The sequence below is a fragment of the Populus nigra genome, chromosome 5 (genome assembly GCF_951802175.1).
Source record: "Populus nigra chromosome 5, ddPopNigr1.1, whole genome shotgun sequence".
Classification (NCBI taxonomy): domain Eukaryota; kingdom Viridiplantae; phylum Streptophyta; class Magnoliopsida; order Malpighiales; family Salicaceae; genus Populus; species Populus nigra.
The window spans coordinates 21471667-21492707 of NC_084856.1; the positions used below are offsets into that span (position 1 = coordinate 21471667).

The window sequence follows — 21041 nt, forward strand, 5'->3', positions numbered from 1 at the left end:
CCACTTCTCCTGGAAAGACACGAAACTAGCTAACTTCTTGTTTTCTTTTCTTCGTTATTTGATTAAAATTAATATTTTGTCGTGAATATAATACCAAGATTTCTGATTGTTCGGCGGGACGGGGAAGAGAATATTAAGACCCTACTTGGATGTGTTCTTCTTTTGTAAAATTTTGATTTTTTTTGTTTTAAATTAATTTTTTATATATATTTTTAGCTCATTTTAATATGCTAATGTAAAAAATAAATTTTAAAAAATAAAAAATATATTATTTAAATATATTTTCAAATAAAAAACATTTTAAAAACAACCATTACTACATATACTAAATAATATCTTCAAAGTTTCTAATATGTTCAGCTTAGACTTGGGAAGAAAGCATATAACATTATAAGATACCACAAATGCACGTGACTGTGAAGTTGTTTGGTATTGTGTTTTAACTTGCATTTTGATGTTTTTTAAAAGTGTGTTTAACATTTAAAAAAATATTAAATTGATGTTTTTTAATGATTTTAATGTGAAGATGTAAAAAAAATTAAAAAATAATATTTTAATATATTTTCAAGTGAAAAGTCCTTTACACTATTATACAAAATACATATGTAGCCTTTATGAAGGGGTTTATCATCCATGACTAGAGATAGTTTCAGAATAAAAAAGTTTATGCAAGTAAAGGTACAATATGCTTTTAGTATGTGTTTGACATTGTCGTGGTTTGAAAAAACAAATTTAAAAAAGTTAATAATTATAATTTATTTTTTTGGTGGGATTCATGCAAAACTATTATATATATTATTTATTAAATATTTTCAAAACTATAAATATGACAAAATATACTCTTAACCACACCTTACCACACTTCAATAATAAGATGTTCACGTAGACAAGGCAAGGATTTGTTTGCGGTGGTTATGAATTAAATTAATTTAATTCAGCCCATTTAATTCATGTTTTCGGCACTAAGATTTTTTTTTTAGAAATTTCAATTCAACCCATAATTGTTTTTCATAATAAGTAAGCATTTTGCTTCTCCAAAAGTACCATTTCTCTCTGCTTGTTTGAGAATGCTTCTACTTATATTTTTAGGTATTTTTCAAAAGTATTTGTAGTTGAAAATATATTAAATGAATGTTTTTTTATTTTTATATAGTTTTGATATATTGATATTAAAAATAAAAAAAATCCAAAAAAAATTATTTTTATACATTTTCAAGCAAAAATATATTTTAAAAAACACTTCTACACTACAATTTCAAACATTGAATTGAGCCTTCTAATTTGTTCATTTTAAAATTCATTCTAGTAATTTTTTAATTCAAAGTTTGATATATTTAATTCATTATCTTCGTAGAGATAAAATGAAATTAATTCTAGTTCCATCCTCATCCACAAAGAAATTAATTAAATTCATGATAATTTAAAACTTTTAACAGCCTTATCTGATATTTGAATCTTTGTGATAAAAAAAGATCACACATCTACAATTTACTATCACAACATATATCCCTAAATTATTACTAAAAACATTTCTTAAAAAAATCATCATCTCTATTTGCTTGGCTTATCCAAACCATGGACGTACAGACTATCAGTGTCTCTTTTTTTTTTTTTCATTTACATGGGTATTCAGATTAGTTTGCGCACACCACGACTGATCACACGACTTACTAAACATCCTGCAAACCCAATAAATATGTAAGGCACCGCAGAGATAACAGACATGTAGAATAAAATTCAAATCTAAGTGCAAACCACTATTAGGCCAAGACCTCATGTGTGACTATCAATGTCTCTTCATCTTTGGCATAATGCCAATGTCGCTGTAGAGTATGGAACTCAGCCATTCACAGTCTTTGCGGCCAATATATAATACACTTCCATTGAGATATTTTTCGATACAAAAGGAGAAAAAAGTAGACGTTGCAGTTAGAGACTTTTTTTATTGTTTTTTACTGGATGTTTATTCTTTTTAAAAGAAAAAAAAAAGAGACGTTCATTAATGTTACAAGTCCCAATTAATTATAAATAAACTAGCTAGAATTTGTCTTGATCAACTTGTTGACAACTGTTAGTACGTTAGCTGAGAATATCTTGCATTGATCTTCTAAATCCTTTCGTTATGGAAGCACTGCGTAATCCTTTATTGCAGGAACTCTTCAAAAAAATTTGCGATTTTTATGCCCAGTTGTAACATTCATCTTGTACAGTCAGCTTGTCACAAACAAACTGCATGTATTTTCCCGTTTATTTTTATTTTTTAAATTTTTTTATTTGTTTTAAATTAATATTTTCTGATTATTTTCATATGTAGATATCACAAATAATTTTTTATTTATCACAAATAATTTTTTAAAAATAAAAAAATATTTTTTAATATCTTTTCAAATAAAAATCCTTTTGAAAAACATTTACACGGTAAAACATCCTATTTATCTCTTTTGTCACCCAATTTTTTTTCTCTATTGTTTGTTGATAGAATCACAAAAAGAAACTTCCTTGTCTCTCAATTTATGAGGATTAAATACCTTATCTCGCTAGGAATTAATATCAACCTTATCTCTCTAGGAGTCTTCTTGACCGTCTTCAAGGCAACCAGGAATCAAAGGCTGACATGGTATGAGAATTCCTAGGAGTCTTCTTGTTAGATCTTGACTCTTTTTAAGGAAACATCATTTCAATATCAAACACAACATGGTGTGACATAAAGAAATTTCTACGCTTAAAGCATTTATAGCCTTTGTATTTGTCCTTGTATCCGACAAACACACATGGAATTGTCTTGGGATCAAACTTATTTTTCTTTGGGTCCTATGTGCAAGGAAAGCATTTTGAGCTGAAAACCCTTAAGCTAGTGTATGTTAGTTGTGTTTTATGCAACTTAAAATATGGTGTTTCAAAGCTGAGTGCTGATGTAGGAAGGCAATTAAATAAATAAATAGTAGTCATCAATGCTTCAACACAAAAAAATAAAGGAACTCCAGAGAAGTGTAAAGGCATGATACCTGATGTATTATACCTTTTGCACAAAAATATGAAGTCATTCTCTTGTTAGTTGTAGTTTTGAAGCTCCTAGGACATTAACAAATCCTTTATTCTTCAATAATTGTAGAGTAGATGCTTGAGGGTGTCCCAAATGCTGGTGCCATACTTCAACAGTGCTTGATTGGTGTCTGCTTGAGAAGTATAGTTCTGGTAAGTTGGAGAGAACATAAAGGTCCCCTCTACGTGCTCCTGTCATCAATTTTTGTCCAGTTGTTCTGTCATTAACACAAGAATTCTCGTCAGAAAATTCACAATTTACAGGAAGCTGAGTTGTTAGTTGATTGACTGACAGTAGGTTTCTTATTAATTCAAGAACAAATAAGATATTTTTTAATAGTAACATGATAATCATCTGCTTTATATTTGTATCACCTATGCCATTAATTTGCAATGATGAACCATCTCCAATTATAACATCATTTTTTTTATAGCTTCTAAGATTAGTATGTACATCTACCTTACATGTCATATGATCATTGGATGCACAGTGTTTGATGTTCATTCTATATTAGCTACAATGTTATCTAACATTAGGGCTGCTAGTGCTTGAGGAATATCAGACTGTGTTGTTGCTTTCTTTAGCAGCCACCAATATATTTTTGCAACATGTCCATTGACATCATAGTATTGACACTTATCTTCACGATACATCTCTTTTTCTGCAGGTGTCGTCCTGCGTTCACCTAGTGACGAAGAACGACGAGGCCTGGAATTGGAAACAAAAACATCGTTAGGATTTTTATTGTTACCTTATGATTGTTGTGCTTGGAAGCCACGTCATGCTAAATTAAAGGACTGGTGTTTGCCATAAGTAGGCGAAGAGAGTTGCTGTGCTCTCTTCTGTTGCCTAAAAAAAACAAGTTGATGAGAAAATTGCCGAGGTTGTTTGTGTGTTCTTCCAGAGAACCAATTGTAACTTTGATCAAAGCTTTGGAGATGAGAGACAAGTTGTGAATAACTTGGTCTTGGGGGCTTGAGCATTGTTATTATGAAAGGTTCATATTGTGAACCAAGGCTTGTAAGAAGAAAGGAGACCTTCTCTTTATCCGATACTAGTTTCCCAATGGCTGCTAGATTATCGTAAGGACTTTTGAATGCTCTTAGATGTTCACCTATGGTTTTATCTTCACTCTTGCGAATACAATCCAATTATGGTCGCAGCGTAAATTCCCTTTCTTGGGAATCTTGTGTATATTCCTCTTCTGAGAGGGTGCCTATAAGCCATCCCCGTAGTAATTAATGAATTTTATTTTCGTCATACAATGAATGTATCTATCAATATTTGTGTGTCTTAGGGTTGAGATGTTGTATTTTGGTGGCGCAAGATCTTCATTGTTGAGGTGACCAACAAGCACTTGGATTCCAGCAAGGGCCAAGGCTTCTCCTCACCATAATGGATAATTTGATAAGGTCAAACGCAGGGTGATGAAGTTCGCTGCATTGCAGGATAATATGAGCATGTTTTTGTGAGTTTGATTTTGCTGACTAGTCATGAACTGTTAACATACCCCACACGTATGGCCTAACATATGTTTTCCTGAGATTGAATATGGAGCCCAATTTATATCACCAAATCCTTCATGATTCTGTTTTGAGTGTTTGTCTCTTCTTCTTCTTCTTTTTTTTTTTTATTATCGTGAGTGTCCGGGTCAGCTTGCGCGCACCTCGACTAATCCCACGGGTCCTGAAGTTAACTACCATGTAAGCCTCCAGTGACCATCATATGAGCAACCACAGGGTTCGAACCTGAGACCACAGAGGAAGCAAACCCCTTGATCTCAAGCTCTTACCACTGGGTCACCACCTAAATGGTTTTCTTTTTTTTAGTTTGATGAAGGGAGGAGATGGAGGTGGGCTATTTTAAAAAGGCCTTGTTTGGACAATGCTTTTAAAAAATTAATTTTTTTGTTTTTAATTAAATTTTATATATTTTTAAATTATTGTGCTGATATTAAAAATAAATTTTAAAAAATAAAAAAAATTATTTTAATGTATTTTATATATTTTAAAAAAATAATATTTATTGTTTTTTCAGACAAAAAAAAAATTGAGAGAGAGATAGCAAGGAGGTTTGTGTCGTGGGGGGTATGATTACTTTAGGTGGTTCTCTCTAATTTTTTGTGTTCGGCGCATGGAGGGAGGAGATGAAGGTAAGCTGTTTTGTAGAGAAAGAGGGGCGGAGGGGATGGAGGTGGGTTGTACATTTTTAGTGTAACCAAAAGTACTGTAACTAATAGAAATGTGCTAGTTACAGCTTGCTAGAGCATGTTGGTAATTATATTCCATGTGCTATAAAACAAAATAAAATATAACATGGGGCTTGAAAAGCATAAAACATGAACCAGGAAGAACAATTAGAGACAAGCACAGAATAAAACAGAGAGTGAACCAGCTAAATATCTAGAAACTCTTCATGCTGCTATTGCCAATTCCAGCTTCCAAGTCAAGATCTGGTTTGTGGTCAAGCGGTGGTTTGAGAAGAGTGTCTCTAGCCGTTTTCAGTTTGAGAAGAGAGTCCCTCATGTTAGTTCTCCGATCAGGAGAATCAACCGTGCAGGATAGCCCAACACCAAGGATAGTAATCAAGCATTCATGCTGTTTTTCAGGGCTCATGGATTGAGCGTCATGCTGAAAATCTTGAATTGATAAGAGTAGCTCAGGGTCCACTACTTGTTCTATGGTGGCAGGAAAAGCTGATTGCACCCACTTGATTATGCTTGAACCTCCAGAAAAGATTTCGTGTGTTGGGCTCTTCCCTGTGAACAGCTCTAGCAGCATAACTCCATAGCTGTAAACATCTCCCGAAGTTGATGGCCGCAATCCTAAACCATATTCTGCAAAGAATATGTCCATACATCTCAAATGCAATAAAGTAAAGGAACTGTATAAACACAAGTGATCTATAGACACAAGTAAGAACAGAGGCGCATGCAAGGAAACACACTGTTCAAACAACAATTTGAGATTCCAAGATCAAGTTAATTTGCTAACCTGGAGGAATGTATCCTATAGAGCCCCTGAGGCCACCTGTGCAAGTTATTGGCTGCTGATCAGCTCCTCTCTCTGCCAGCAATTTAGCCAAACCGAAGTCTCCCACCTTTGCAGTCATGTCTTTGTCAAAAAGCACATTACTTGGTTTCAAATCACAGTGCGCTACTGGAATTTCACAGTCATGGTGCAGGTAATCCACAGCGCAAGCAACATCGATTGCCACATTTAACCTCTCCAAAATATTCAACAAGCCTCCATCTGATCGCCTTTTGCTTCCCTTAATCCATTCTTCCAAGCTCCCATTACGCATGTAATCATAAACCAAAGACACAAATTGGAAACCCTTAACATCTATAGTTGAGCATAAGGTGACTAGTTTAATAAGATTTCGATGCCTTGCGTTCTTCAAAGCCTCACATTCAGCCAAAAAACTCTTCCAGGATCCGTACTTCTCGATGTCAAGCACCTTAACTGCAACAACAGTCCCATCTCCAAGTTCACCTTTGTAGACTGACCCAAAACTGCCCTTCCCTATCAGATTTCCAGTGTCAAAACTCCCAGTTGCTTTACGAAGTTCTCTATAAGTGATTGTGGGATGCCGAAGCTTAATTGAATCTGCCCTTGGCATAATTTTCCCTTTTCTTTTCCTTACACACAGCAAAACTGCTATCACTGAGCATACTGCAACTGTGGCTATGCTGCCAATGACAATATAAATTGCAGTGGATGTTCTTTTCCGATGTTGATTGTTCCAACAAGTTAAATCCAAGCAGAGCTTCGAATTCCCTTCCACGTGAATTCTAGAGAGATTTCTAAAGGCTCCTTCCTTAGGAAGAAGTCCTTCAAGGTCGTTGAATGAGAGGTTCAACAAGTGAAGGGCCTGCAAGTTTTCAAGATTATTGGGTATTATGCCTGATAATTGGTTCGAAGAGAGGTCAAGGATCTCCAAACCCTTCACGTCACCTAGAGTAGCTGGAATGACTCCAGAGAACATATTATTTTCCAAGAAAAACTTTTCCAAACTCTTCCAGCTTCCAATTGTATCTGGGATGCTTCCAGACAAATGATTGTGAGAAAAATCAACAGCGGCAACATTTTCGAGCCCCTTGATCTCTTGAGGAAAAGAACCTGTTAGCTGGTTACTGGACAGGTTCAGAGTTGCACTCAAACTGGAGAGACTGAAAATTTCTTTCGGTATGCTTCCGCTGATCCTGTTGCTGGATAGATCCATGGACACCAACTGCTGGAAATTAACAAAAGTTGTGGGCAGACTTCCTACCAAGTCGTTACTAGATAGATCAATTTCATTCAGTTTTTGGAGCTTTCCAAGGGAGTTTGGAATTCTGCCCGATATCATATTTTCAGCCAAATGCAACTCTTGCAGATTTGTAAGCTCGCCGATTTCTGGTGGAATTTCACCAGAAACATAATTATAGCTTATATTTAGCAACGCCAAGCTTCTAAGATGTCTGATTGAGGCAGGTATCCTTCCATATATTCTATTCCCTCCCAAGTATAAACTTCTAAGAGAACTCGAGAGATTTCCAATGGATTCCGGAAGGAGACCCTCCAGAAGATTGCCATCGATGGCAAGAAAGTTAAGATAGCTACTGTTTATGAAAGAAGTGAGAAAATTGAGACCCTCATCACCAGAACTTTTTATCTGATTGTAGCCAATATTATACATTTGCAATTCAGGAAGATTTCCAAGTCCTGATGGCACATATCCACTCAGAAGATTGTGTGCCATGCGGATGCTCTTTATGTTTGTAAGATTATGCAAAGACCATGGAATTGAACCGGTAAATTTGTTGATGCAAAAATTGAAGCTCGAAAGATTTGGGAGTCTATCTCCAACATCAACTGGGATTTCGCCTCGCAGTTGGTTTGAAGCAACAGCGAGGAAAACCAAAGAAGAAATGTTGTACAGGGATAGGGGAACATTGCCGGTGAGATTATTGATACTAAGGTCTAGATGTTTTAGATTCTTAAAACGACCAAAATCGTCAGGGATCATTCCACCAAGATTATTGGTGGCTAAATTTAGGGTGAGAAGAGAGGAAATGTTTGCAAAAGATGGTGGGATCGTACCCCAGAGCTTGTTTCCACCCAGCTTGAGGATTTCAAGGCTTTTTAGGCTGCTGAGTCCCTCAGGAATTGCTCCTGAGATCTCATTTTGCATCAAGTCCAGGATCTGGAGATTTAAGCACTTGTTTATGTTTAAAGGTATTGGACCATTGATGCTGTTAAAGCTAATATTAAGGACGCTCAAAAGGGAAAGAGCACCAATTTGATCAGGAATAACTCCTGTAAATTGGTTCCCTTGTAGATGGAGTGAGCGAAGGAAGGATAGGTTTCCAATGTTTGGGCTAATGGAACCTGTTAATCTAAGGCCAGACAAATCAAGGCCAACGACTCTTTGATTCACCTCGTTGCAGCTAACACGAGTCCAGTTACAGGGGCTGGAGTTGTTGTTCCATGAGAAAAGAGTATTTGAAGGATCAGTGGTTACCTGAGATTTAAGCGAAAGCAGTGCTTCCTTGTCAGTGAAAAGATCCAAAGCAGCTGCCTTCACCTTCACCACTGGAAGTGCACTTGGGGATGATAATAGAAAAACTAAAACAGCAACACAGCGAAAACGCAATGCTAAAGCCATAACTTTCTGGTTTCTGAGGGCACTAGAAAAAGAAGAAAACAATCTGAAAAATATCGGGTAACTGAGACAAGGAACACTGAGGTTACCGTACATTTATGGAACAAGGTGAGAACCTCATCTGGAAATCTTCTAAGCCCTGGACCGAGCCCAAAAGGCTAGCTCAAGAAACCACTCGAAACGTCAACACGAATGACTATAACGCTTCTTTGAGAGGCTGTTCAGATTGTTTTTTTCTGGCTAAGTCAATATGGTAGGTAGTTTGTATCGATCTGCATGTTTCACAGTTGTTTTGTTTATTCCCCTTCTTTCTGGTATTAATCTGTACGAAACTCGGCAGTGATATGAAGATGATAATAAAAATAAATTTAAAAATTTTCAAAAATAAAGTTGTACCGAAAAAAAAATTACAATCGAAGAGGTAATTAGATGTTTTCAACGACTGTTCTTAAAGATAATTAATTATGTTTTTTTTGCACTAAATTAATTAATTTCATATTATCTAAGAAACGAAAGGTAGCTAAATCATTTAGCATGATACATCATGCTAGTCTAACCTTGACATTACATTTAAGTTGATGGTTGGGATTTTTTTTAGTGGGTTTTTTTGGTTGAATTAAGTGGGTTTTTAATGAATTAAATATTCTACTAGTAGATAAATACCAAATAAAAAAGGAGCCATTAAATAAATATTGTATAAAAAAGGAGATATTTAGATTTATAAAGAATTTTTTTTAGCATTTTATCTCTTTCCTCTACGATATTAATGTAAAAGTAAAAGATAGCATAAAAAAAGAACAAGATTACATCATATTCATGAAAAAAAATTGCTGTCATAGGTGCGCTGATGTGATAGGTATTTATTATTATTATTATTATTATTATTATTATTTTCCACTAATTTGATGTGATAGGTGTTCCGAGAAATTGATTTGATCTTGTGGAAGATGTGGAAGAAGATACAAAGAAAATGTCTTCCATTATCATTTGGAGGGCGTTTTTTCCTCTGTTTGAAAAATGTTAAAAAAAATATTAATTTTTTTTAATTAATATATTTTTGATATTTTTAAATAATTTTGATGTATTAATCTCAAAAATAATTTAAAAAAATAAAAAAATATATTATTAATATACTTTTTTAAATAAAAAACACTTTAAAAAGCAATCATAACTACATTTCTAAACACGCTATTAAATATGATACAATTAAATTATATAGTTATGTGCTTTCTTTTCTTTGTTTTATTTAGTTATTTTTTCCACCCACCAGCAACTAAATCTTTTTTATTTCTTTTTTAGTTTTTATTTTTAATTTTATTTTATTTTGAAAATTATGCCTCTTAATTTTTTTATATTTCTCTTGACTTATTTACTAATTTTATAAATTTATTTTTTTTTATTTTAACATTTAATATTTTATATATTAGAAGTGGGGTTTTATATATATATATATATATATATATATATATATATATATATTGTTTTATATAAATTTATTTCAATATCATGACGTACATCGGGAGTTTAACAAGTAAATCCAAGTTAATTCTATTTATTATTTTTTAATTTTTTTTGAATAATTTTTTTAATTTAATTTTTCAACAATGTATTAGTTTAAAATTAAACTTTATAAATTTATTTTTTAATTTTTTTTATAAAATTATTTCAAATTTATAACTCTGAGTTTCATAACAAAAACTCTCCGGGCTAATGTTTAAGTTAATTTCAAGCTTATGGAGAGAGTTTCGTAGAAAATGATGAGCAGGTAACACTAGTAGACGGTTATCTGTTCTTGCCTTTGCGTACACTGGTATTTTTATAAATACCCGGACTTACGTTGGAAGATGAACAGGGAAGTGTAGCAACAGGAATTTAGAAAAGGACAGCTCTTTAAATTCTTCAAACCGGACGGCAGCAATAGGCGGTCAGCTGATATGGCTACTTGTGCAGGGGATTTCGTTAAGAGCTCCTTTAACAAATCTAAAGAACACCTGTAAATCATAAAGCTCACAACGCAGGACTTGAGAGATTCAGAAGGAGTATTAGAGCTTGAAGCAGAGTGCCTAATGTGAGCTCTTGAGAGGAAGTTCTGCTGGTTAAGGATGTGAAAGTCGACGAAGAGACTTGGTCAACAGAAGTGGCAGGAGATACAGGAATTCTGCTGCTCTGCTGAGCTGAAACAGCAGGCATAACCTTGGCCAGTGAGGTCTCATCCTGCTAGAAATTTGAAGTTTGCATAAAGTTACAATGAAGTGTACGAATAGCTTCGTTCCAAAGGAGAAAATTACATTATCAGTTGCCTGGGGATCCTTCTGCTCTTGTAGAGAGATCTGAGCTTATATAAATAACTCACACTTCACCAAATTATTATTATTATTATTATTATTATTATTTAACTCTTCGTTCAATTGACTATAAATTTCTCTAGCAATTGGCACTTCCGAAAGCTTTTTTAAAGACAGAAATTACCCTTAAAGATTCTCATCAACTCTGTTGTGAAAAATTCTGAGAATTGAGCTTCTCCTTTTTCTTTCTAGTTAGACACCCTCCTCCTGTCTTGATTTTTATTTTATATTTTAAAACATACAAAAATATCTTTTATTTTAATTCTTTGTTTTTAGGATAGATACTTATAAAAATATTATTTAGTTCATTCATTTTATTTCAAGTTCTAGAATCAAGGCTAAATGCTCAGAATTCCACCAATTTATTGTATGTAATTCACTATTTATTTTGTATTCATAAATTAAAAACATACAATAATCTTAAAAGAAAATTGTTGCATAAATTCATGTTCATTAAGAAAATCAAAGAAAAATTTAATATACTCATTAAAACAGTGTCGTTAAGCTAAACACCATCTTTATGTTTTCGCTATCACCGAGTTTTGTCCAGGGATCTGAGTGATTAATGTTGATTGTATTTCTTCTAATGTTCTTCCCTTCGTCTCTGGCACCAACTTCCATACGAATAAAATAGTTAAAGCACACATTCCACTGAAGATGAAGAATGTCCCTGCAAGAAATATCCAGCACAGAATATTAATGAAAAATTATTGAGCAATTTGTGCGTGGATGCGGCGGTGAGAGGGGGAAGGGGATAACTCACCAGCTGAACTCCACTCCAGCATAAAATTAAATGTGTATGTCACAACCCAAGAACTAGCCCAGCTGGTTAAAACCACTAGGCTTCCTGCTGATGCCTTTACATTTACAGGAAATATCTGCAGTGAAAACGCATGCTTAAGTTCAACTTATAAACCCTTTTTTTTTTCTTTCCAATCAGTTTTTCTGTTATAAGTACATACATATAAAAGTTTAAGCCTTATAACTTATACCTCTGCCATTATAACCCAAGGTATTCCTGACATGCCTATGGCAAAACCGCAGCCGAAACCCTGTTCATAGAATTAATTACTTAATCAATGAGCACATTTATGTGTTACTTGGAAGGAAAATTTGCTCAGAATAAAAGCTGAACAAATTAATACAGCTACTCAAGTATGAACTTATGTTCATTAATCTAAAGATGGGATTTGAATTGTTTATAGAAAAAACTCTTAATTTTTGGTAATTTTCCAGGCTAGATTAAATACCAATATGCCAACCAAAGTCAATATTGGGGTGAGCTCTTTCAGGTTGTGGGATTCCTGCTCATTAAAAACAAGGAAGAAGGATGCATTATGCAAAAACATATATAGAAAAAAAAACAACAACAAAGCTTATGAAAGGAAATATACTTAACCATTTTCAGGTCAAATTACCTGGAAGCAAAACGATAATCCTACAAGGAACAAGCATAAGCATGATGTGGTAGCTGAAACCTGCAAAATATGTTGGTAGATTTGGTTACCACCTTGATTATCAGCTTCATCAAAATTAAAGTAAATCGTTGCCCTTGTGAGTTCTAACCATAAGAAGTGTCCGTCTTCCAAATAAATCCATTAAGAGTACAGTTGCAACAGATGTTGGAATCTGCAATAGACTAGCTACTGTCATTAAGATATAAACAGAGCAAAATAAACAAAATAAATTCATTTATCTACCTGTAAAAGAGCAAAAATTATAGGTCCAGAGGAGGTTGAAACATCTGCGGAAAACCACACAAAAATCAATATTATGTCTTCCTTTTCCACAATATTGTAGGTTAATACGAGGGATTCATGTTTATATTTCAGTCAGAAGAGACTCACTAGCTTTAGCAAATATGGTGCCAAGATAATATGACACTGCACTATTTCCTCCAAATGTTTGTAGTAAGATCAGCCCTACTCCAACCTAAGCCATTTGGCGAATTCAGATTAAACATGTAATTAGACAAAAAAATGAAGATAATTTTTTTATATATATAAAGTAGATACCTTATTCAAGACTTACAATAACTGCATAAGCATATCTCCTCTGGAACAACTCTAAGGTTCTAGTTTCAGCTGAGGTCTGTTTCAAAATTTCTATAGCATCCTATAAGAACCAAATGTCATCTCTTGTTATGGAACTCAAAAACCAAAGTTATTAAACGCGGCCAAGGGGTTTGATTTTAAAAATAAATAAATTGAAATGATATAATTTAGATTGACGAAGATCAACCCACCCCAACCTCACTGGGCTGGGTTTAATAACCTTGCTGAAAACTCGATTAAAATTTTGAAATCCTGCAGCTACTTTTTCTTAAGATATATATGAAGCTGAAAATTACTCTGATATCAACTGCTTCTTCAGAAATATCTGAATTTGTTCCCCTAAGACGTTGCAAAGAAGCTTCAAACTCCTTTTCACGGCCGAGTTTTGCCTGTTGAAGAATTTAGGCTTCAATTTCGCCTCGAGATGGAACCTCTCCGTGTATAACAACAGTAGCAACAATATCATACATTGGACTCACCAGCCATCTTGGAGACTCTGGGACGAAAAATAAACATACAATTTGCACTATGCTTGGAATAGTAGCTGAAAATGAGATCACAATAAGTATAAGCTAGCGTTGCTTTAATCTCAGAAAGATAGATGATAAGAAAAGTTACCTATAAGAGACAAGGCACGCCAGCTTGCAATACTTCCAACAAAATACGTTACTGCAAAGCCACAACATACTAACAACTATACACAAAAATCAAAATAAAATTTAAGGGTCTACTGGGAGCAAAATCCTTGATTTGATTTTCATTGTATTCAAAAACTTCATTTTACCTGATTGGCTGAGGTAAATCGTCCCCTGAGATTCTTAGGAGTAATTTCTGAAATATATACAGGCACCTGTTGCACAAAATGCAGACTCCATAACATGCAGCAAAGACACGATGATCGAATACAGGTGAAATGGAAGCTTGTGTAGTTACCACATAAGTAAGAATCCCAATTGCAACTCCGACTAAGAATCTTCCAATGTCCAGACACCAAGCTTTCTTTAAACAAGAATTCAACGCCAGTTGGTTCCATGTATTATGTGATTGAGATAGAAAGACAGAAAAGGGCGAGGAGAGGAAATAGAAACCTTAGCAAATGCTATTGCAAGCCAGCCTGCCGTGCAAATTATCTGGCATGTCCACATCGTCTGCTTGACGAAAATTACAACGAATTAGCTGAAAATAATTGAGGGCATAATAAGATAAATCTCTTACAGTTCAAATTTTAAGGGCAAGTAATGTTGTTAAGGAAATTACTCCTCTTCGACCGATGAGATCTGCCATCTTCCCACTTAAAATTGCACCTACCATCCCTCCTATTGTCACTATCGAGCCAAAAACTGAGTACTGCAATTTGTATAGAAAGACCCAAAAAAACAAAAACCATCAAGCAGGGCATAGAAATCGAAAGTTAAGTTTGCAAAGACTGACACGCATGGTCTCACCAAATAGGATTGGAAATTCTTTAAGTTAAACATTATTAACGAGCTAAAAAGTAAAGGGAAGTAGATAAATTAGCTTGATTTGTACTTACCGCTGCAACAGAGAGGCCTAGATCTTTCATGATTCCAGACTCAGCAGGCGACGAGTAACCCACCTGACAAGAAACTCCATCAAAGTCAACGTAATAGGTAACAATATGATTCTATTTTAACGAGGAAAATAAAATCAATGAGATAAAAACTGCATTTGAGAATATCAAGTTAATGTCTGGAAAAATCTGAAAAAGGCATGCCCTATCAGATCAATAACGACCTGCAATGAAAAAAAGGAATCAAATTCTTTCTTTTTTTGAACTGCGTGTGTACGTCTGGGGGCGCGCGCATCTCAAATCCAAATATTTCTCCCATTACCAAGCCTTGCAATGCATGCACCGCTGCGTGTTTCTCTATAATCGACTCTAGCTACTGCAATTTGTTGCTATACTGAGGTATTGGACCTCCCGTCTGATGTTACAAGTTGTTTTGAAAAATAAATCAAATTTTGCTTCATGTTCTTCTAATTATGTGTTCCTTTTGTTATTGTAATTAAAAAAAAAATATTTTTGATTATGAATTTAAAAGGTAAGTTCAAAAACTGTGTTTATTAAAACCGATGTGGCATTGATTTTTGCCGCATAATAAATGGAATCCAGGTTTTCATGAAGGAAAAATAATTCATTTTAGTTTTTATAAAATCAAAAATTAAGATGCAATTACATAAATCAATATAAAAAGCAAAAGTTATTTAACTACAAAACAGTAAAAACATAAATTACAACAATACCGATAGAGTCACTATCCCACGAGAAAAGAGAATATCAAGGTCAGCTATGGAACAGTATGCTCATTGGGACAATCTACTACGAGCTTAAAGTTTTTATGGCCTATCTTATCCAACCCAACGTGGCTACATCTACAGCAAACGTCATGTGGGGCTCTTGCAAATAAAAAAAAATGCTGAGCAAAGAGACATGCTAATCCAAGGTTTAGACTTTAATCTTCGTTTTTTCAACTCAATATGAAGGATAAATGTTGCTAAAATCTCAGTTGTGAAGAGAGTAATAATTTAGCTTTAGACTAGAATTACATTAATTCGTGCATGGTGATTATTGGAACTTGGATTTTTCTCTGAAATTTTACTAAATAGGTAAATAAAATAAGAACAGGAATATGGCAGGAAAAAAAAAGCTATTAGATTTCTGCTAATACCGATCATAAACGAAACTAAATAAATCCAGACTTTGCCACTACTACGTGTATATATATACTTACAGAACATCCATAGCTGAAGGAACCACAGAGAGCAACAAAGGTGCTGAAGACAAGAACGGGAGTGATGGAGTGCTGGTTGCCGGTTGTTGTGTTGCCGGTGCTCTTATCTCCGAGAAGTAGAGGGCTTGTTGCTGATTCCAGCCCTTCTTCTATGCCGTCTCCCTCCATTACTTTAGTTTCTTGGAAGCTCAAGCACAAGGAAGGGTAGACAAGACAGGCAGGAGTGCTAACCTCGGGGAAAAAAATATTCTGATTTCTGTGCAGAAGGAATTAAGTATTGGAGGGGTCATATAATCATATTCGCATACAGTAAGTTACCAATCAATCCTATGTCTATACAAAACTCCAACTACCAGTAATAGGCAGGCACGTTTGTTTTTTTCTCAAGCTACTGATCTTCTAGCCTATTTATTAATTAATGCAGTTCAACCTATTTAATATTTTTTAAAATTGTTTTTATTTTAAAAAAAATATTAAATTGTATCTTTTTATGTCTTTTTAATAATTTTAGTATACTAATATAATTTTTTTAAAAAAAAACATCATTTCCAAACAATACATTACCAAACGTGCCCATTATCATGCGGTGATGATGGCCACAGGAGTTTGGTTTGTGATCTTAGCTAGAAAGGGATCTCTTTTCTTATAAAAGTTTTTCTTTCTCTCAAGAGTTCTGAGCTGAAGAATAAAGGATCGTCATCAATGGGGAAACATTGAAAAACTTTGTTGTAATGGAAAAAGAAATACTTTTCTATTCAGAAAAAATCGTATTCTAAAACAAAGACTCTTTGAAAATCTTGAGAATGATGAACTTCTCCCCCACCTTTCTCCCTCTCTGCCCTCCTCATCTTTCTTTTTCTCTCCGGTGATGATGGGCAAAGGCTTGATCCTTTCACTTTCAAACGCTTTGTTTTCTTCTGTGGTGAAATAAGCACTTTCTTGTCTTGTATAAATTTCTTGGTTTCAACATGATTTATCATCCCACCACGATAACGTTATACATCAGCTGTCGTTTCATGCTGGTGCCATGTTTGGTTCGTTGTCTGGTGCATTTCCAATTAACCATTGAAAATTGCAAAATTCTAATTTTTTTTTATAAAAAAAAATGAAGTTAAACACTAAGGATTCGTTTGTATAAGCGATGATATTAAAAAAAAATAAAAAAAATTATAATTAAAGTTTTAGGGGCTGAATTTGAAACTGCTACAAATATTCGGCTCATTTTTTACCGGACAAAGAATTAAAGTAAAAGAAGAGAAAAAAAAGGTTGTCGCGTGTACAAGTACAGAGAAGAACAGGAGTTAGACCCTCATACTGTGGTGGCGCAGCCTTCCTTGATATTGTTGAAATCGTATTTTCTTACAGAACATCCATAGTTGAGGGAACCAACCACAGGGAGCAACAAAGGTGCTAAAGACAAGAACAGGAGTGATGGAGTACTGATTGCTGGTTTTTGTGTTGCTGGTGCTCTTCTCACCAAGAAGTAGAGGGCCTGTTGCTGATTCCAGCCCTTCTTCTATGCCATCCCCCTCCATTACTTTAGTTTCTTGGAAGCTCAAACACAAGGAAGGGTAGACAAGACAGGCAGAAGTGCTCACCTCGGAAACAGAAAAAAGAGAATATTAAGTTAAAGTTTAGTTATAGAAAGGAGGGGGTAGAGAAAAAATAACTTTTTTAAAAAATAACACATTCATCATTGTACCGAACACCCCTTCACCTACCTCCTGTACCATATATGTTTTTGCTAAAAGATCCTCTCTCTGAGTATATCATAGGATGTATGACCTGTGGCAGAAATTTAAATTAGGTGCGATGATGGCCACAACGGTTTTTTTTTTTTTTTTTTTTTTTTTTTTTTGATTATCGTGGGTGTCCGGGCCAGCTTGCGCGCACCTCGACTAATCCCACGGGCCCTGTGGCCACAACGGTTTGATTAGATTAGACATGATGATTGGTGGGGTCTTGAATATGGGGATGGGAATTGTATGGATAGGATGTGTTAATGATATCACCATCATCAAAGTATAGATTTAAAACTGAGCCCGGACCAGTGGATCGATTTACAACCCAGTTAATTTAATATGGAAACCAGATTGGGTTAAAAAATAAAAAAAGTTAAAACTTAGGGTGATTAGGTTGATAAGGCGGGTTGATCCAGCAAGACCCGGTTAAAAACTCAATTGCAACCTGTTGACTCTTTTTTTTTACTAAAAAATCATTTTCATTTTTAAAAAAAATTAAAATTGATCCGGTCAAAATCTAGAACTCGAGTCTTGAACCGACCGGGTTTAAAAACTCTTACTTTCTTCTTTGTGAAAAATTTTGCTATTTTGTTAGTGGCCTTGTCGATTAAAGAAATGAGACCATTACTTTCTAGAGTTGAAAGCTCCATCACTTCACATGCTTTGTTTTCTTCCGTGAAGAAAGAAGCACTTTCTTAGGCAATGTTTGATTTGTGTTTGAAACCTTGTTTGAGCATGCTTTAAAAGTATATTTGGCTTAAAAAAATTAAATGATTGCTTTTTTAATGTTTAATGAAGCTTTTAGCGAGCTTATATTAAAAATTAAAAAAAATATTTTAATATATTTTTAAATAAAAAATATTTTCAATAAATAGTATACACTATTGACTATGTCATTGTTTCAACGTCCCATAACTTTATACATCAGCTAACAGCTGAAATGAATTGTCGATAGTTAGACTTCACTTATTCTTGATTTTTCAAGGGAGATAGCAGCTGAGATTAATTGCCCGCATGCATTAACTTCATTATAATAATTCATTTCTTATACATTATCTTGATAAAATTTAATTAAATTCTCTAGTGCTAGTATTAATTAAGATTTTAATCTAAAAAAATCAAGAGAGTAATCAAGCTTTCCTGGCCACTAAAACAATGCCTTGTGGTTAATTTGGAGTATCCAGGTGATGATCAGCAAAAAAAAAAAAAACCCTAAATCTTGAACAAATTATTAGGTTGCATTTTATTTTACTCGTTTCTTCAGATTTAGGACAATAAAACCCCTTTGTGTTTCACTATAATCTTTGTAAACCACCATCACTGGCTCAGGCCTATATACCCAGAGGACAACACCTTTCAAGACCATTCGAGTTGAGCTCAAGACATTTTAAGAAACCGAGCTGCTTGAGCATATTAACCCTCCATTACTTTATTTTCTTGGAAGCTCAAACACGAGGAAGCGTAGACAAGACAGGCAGAAGTACAGACCTCGGATTCAGAAAGAGAATATCAAGTGATGATTTTTTTTTTGTGTTTTAAAAATATTTTTAAATAAAATTAATATTATTTTTTTAAAAAAATTAATATTTTTTTTTATATTTTTAGATTATTTTAATGTGTTAATATCAAGAATAACTTTTAAAAAATAAAAATATATATTATTTTAATATATTTCTGAGTACAAAATATTTTAAAAAATAATCAACATCACACCCTAAAAAAATAGTTTGATGGTCATTTTCGCATATAGCCTACTGGGGCATCATGAAATGAGTACTAAATTACACAATTTCATCATTTTTTGAAAAAAATTTTGTTTTAAATTAATTTTTTATATATTTTTTATTGTTTTGATACAATAATATTAAAAATAAATTTTTAAAAAATAAAAAATATTTTTATTTATATATTTTTTAAAAAAATAGTCTAAAAATCAACCTAATAATTTTCCTAAACACTCCCTTCACCTTCCCCTTGCACCATATATGCTTTTGCTAAAAGATACTCTCTGAGTGCAGAAGTTTAAATTAGGTGTGATGATGGGCACAAGGGGTTGATTAGATTAGACATGATGATTGGTGGGGTCCTGAAGTTGGGGATGGGAATTGTACGGTTAAGATGTGTTAATGATCATATCACCATCATCAAAGCTTCCTTGTGAAAATTTTTGTTTTCTTGTTATTGGCCTTGTCGATTAAAGAAATGAGACCATTACTTTCTAGGGTTTGTTTCTTTAAATAATACAATTAATAAAAATGATTTTCAATAAGCATAATTGAGGGGGGGGAACTCAGAGGAGTAGCCCTCTCCATGACCGAGCCTAAGCTTTGAATCATGAGTTCGAGCAAGTTAATTTGAATGGATTCAAAATGCATGGTTTTGGAAAAAGCAAATTTAAAAAAAGTCATATTGAATTTAAATTGGGTTATGAATTTACTCGTCAAGTTAATCAAATTAAATTAATTTTTAATTAATTTAATTTCAAAATATCTCGTGTAAAAATTAAAGTCAATAAATCATTATATTAACTTCTTCACAATATTTTCTCTAAGCTCCATCACTTCATATGCTTTGTTTTTTTCGTGGAAAAATAAGCATTTTTTTAAGTAATGTTTGTTTGGTTTGAAAATGTGTTTGGGTATGATTTAAATGTACATTTGACTTTAAAAAAGAATTAAATTAATGATTTTTTTTTGTTTTATAAAGCTTTTGAAATGCTTGTATCAAAAGTAAAAGAAAAATCATTTTGATATACCCAAACACATTTGTAATCTATTAATATCCATATCATTGTTTTAACGTCTCATATTATATATTGTTCTGTTTGTTTTTGTGTTTTAAAAGCGTTTTAAAAAAAATTAAAAAAAATTTATTTATTTTTTTACTTCAAATTAATATTTTTTTAATGTTTTTAGATCATTTTGATACATTGATTTTAAAATTAATTTATAAAAAAAAAATTTAATATATTTTTAAATAAAAAATACTTTAAAAAAATAACTGCAATAACATAAAGCATAATTTATGATTATTGAGAAGGAGTATAAGAAAACATTCTCTTTTCCAGCATATCACATTGTACTCTTGAAAAAAAAAATAGATGTTTTTCTTTTTGTCTACATGTGCATGCACTTCACAGATACGCACTGCATGCTTTGTCTAACGTGGGAAGATTATGTATTTTAGATCCTTTTTCAAAAAAAAAAATATGTCCATGTGAGATAGGTAGGTAGACTTCTTTTGTTCTTGATTTTTCATGGCAGATAACAGCTGAGATCAATTGCCAGCGTCAACTTCATTACAGGATATTTAGATTCACTAACTTTAATTGGTCCAATTAATTAATTCAAGCTTTCGACAAGTTCAAGAAATATGGTTCCATAGCATATGCTCCATTTATAAAGCTATTAACTGCACATGTAATAAGTTAAGGAGTTGGAAATTCGTGACCTCAATAT

General features: G+C 33.3%; 2 protein-coding genes across 2 annotated transcripts; both read right to left on the reverse strand.

The window, feature by feature from the left end:
• Positions 1 to 5311: 5311 nt before the first annotated feature.
• On the reverse strand, positions 5312 to 8947 carry LOC133694000 (probable LRR receptor-like serine/threonine-protein kinase At3g47570). Its single transcript, XM_062115399.1, has 2 exons — positions 6037 to 8947; positions 5312 to 5879 (listed from the first exon to the last, which is right to left on the reverse strand). The coding sequence occupies exons 1-2, from the start codon at positions 8783 to 8785 to the stop codon at positions 5446 to 5448; spliced, it is 3183 nt and encodes a 1060-aa protein (XP_061971383.1). The 5' UTR covers positions 8786 to 8947; the 3' UTR covers positions 5312 to 5445.
• Positions 8948 to 11377: 2430 nt separating this feature from the next.
• LOC133693623 (sugar transporter ESL1-like) lies at positions 11378 to 16221 on the reverse strand. The gene is made up of 18 exons (XM_062114867.1): positions 15842 to 16221; positions 14623 to 14685; positions 14346 to 14435; positions 14177 to 14236; positions 14022 to 14087; positions 13873 to 13938; positions 13707 to 13782; positions 13568 to 13632; positions 13385 to 13477; positions 13066 to 13149; positions 12882 to 12966; positions 12735 to 12778; positions 12601 to 12663; positions 12453 to 12512; positions 12285 to 12338; positions 12027 to 12086; positions 11798 to 11912; positions 11378 to 11704 (listed from the first exon to the last, which is right to left on the reverse strand). The coding sequence occupies exons 1-18, from the start codon at positions 16007 to 16009 to the stop codon at positions 11553 to 11555; spliced, it is 1464 nt and encodes a 487-aa protein (XP_061970851.1). The 5' UTR covers positions 16010 to 16221; the 3' UTR covers positions 11378 to 11552.
• Positions 16222 to 21041: the final 4820 nt, after the last annotated feature.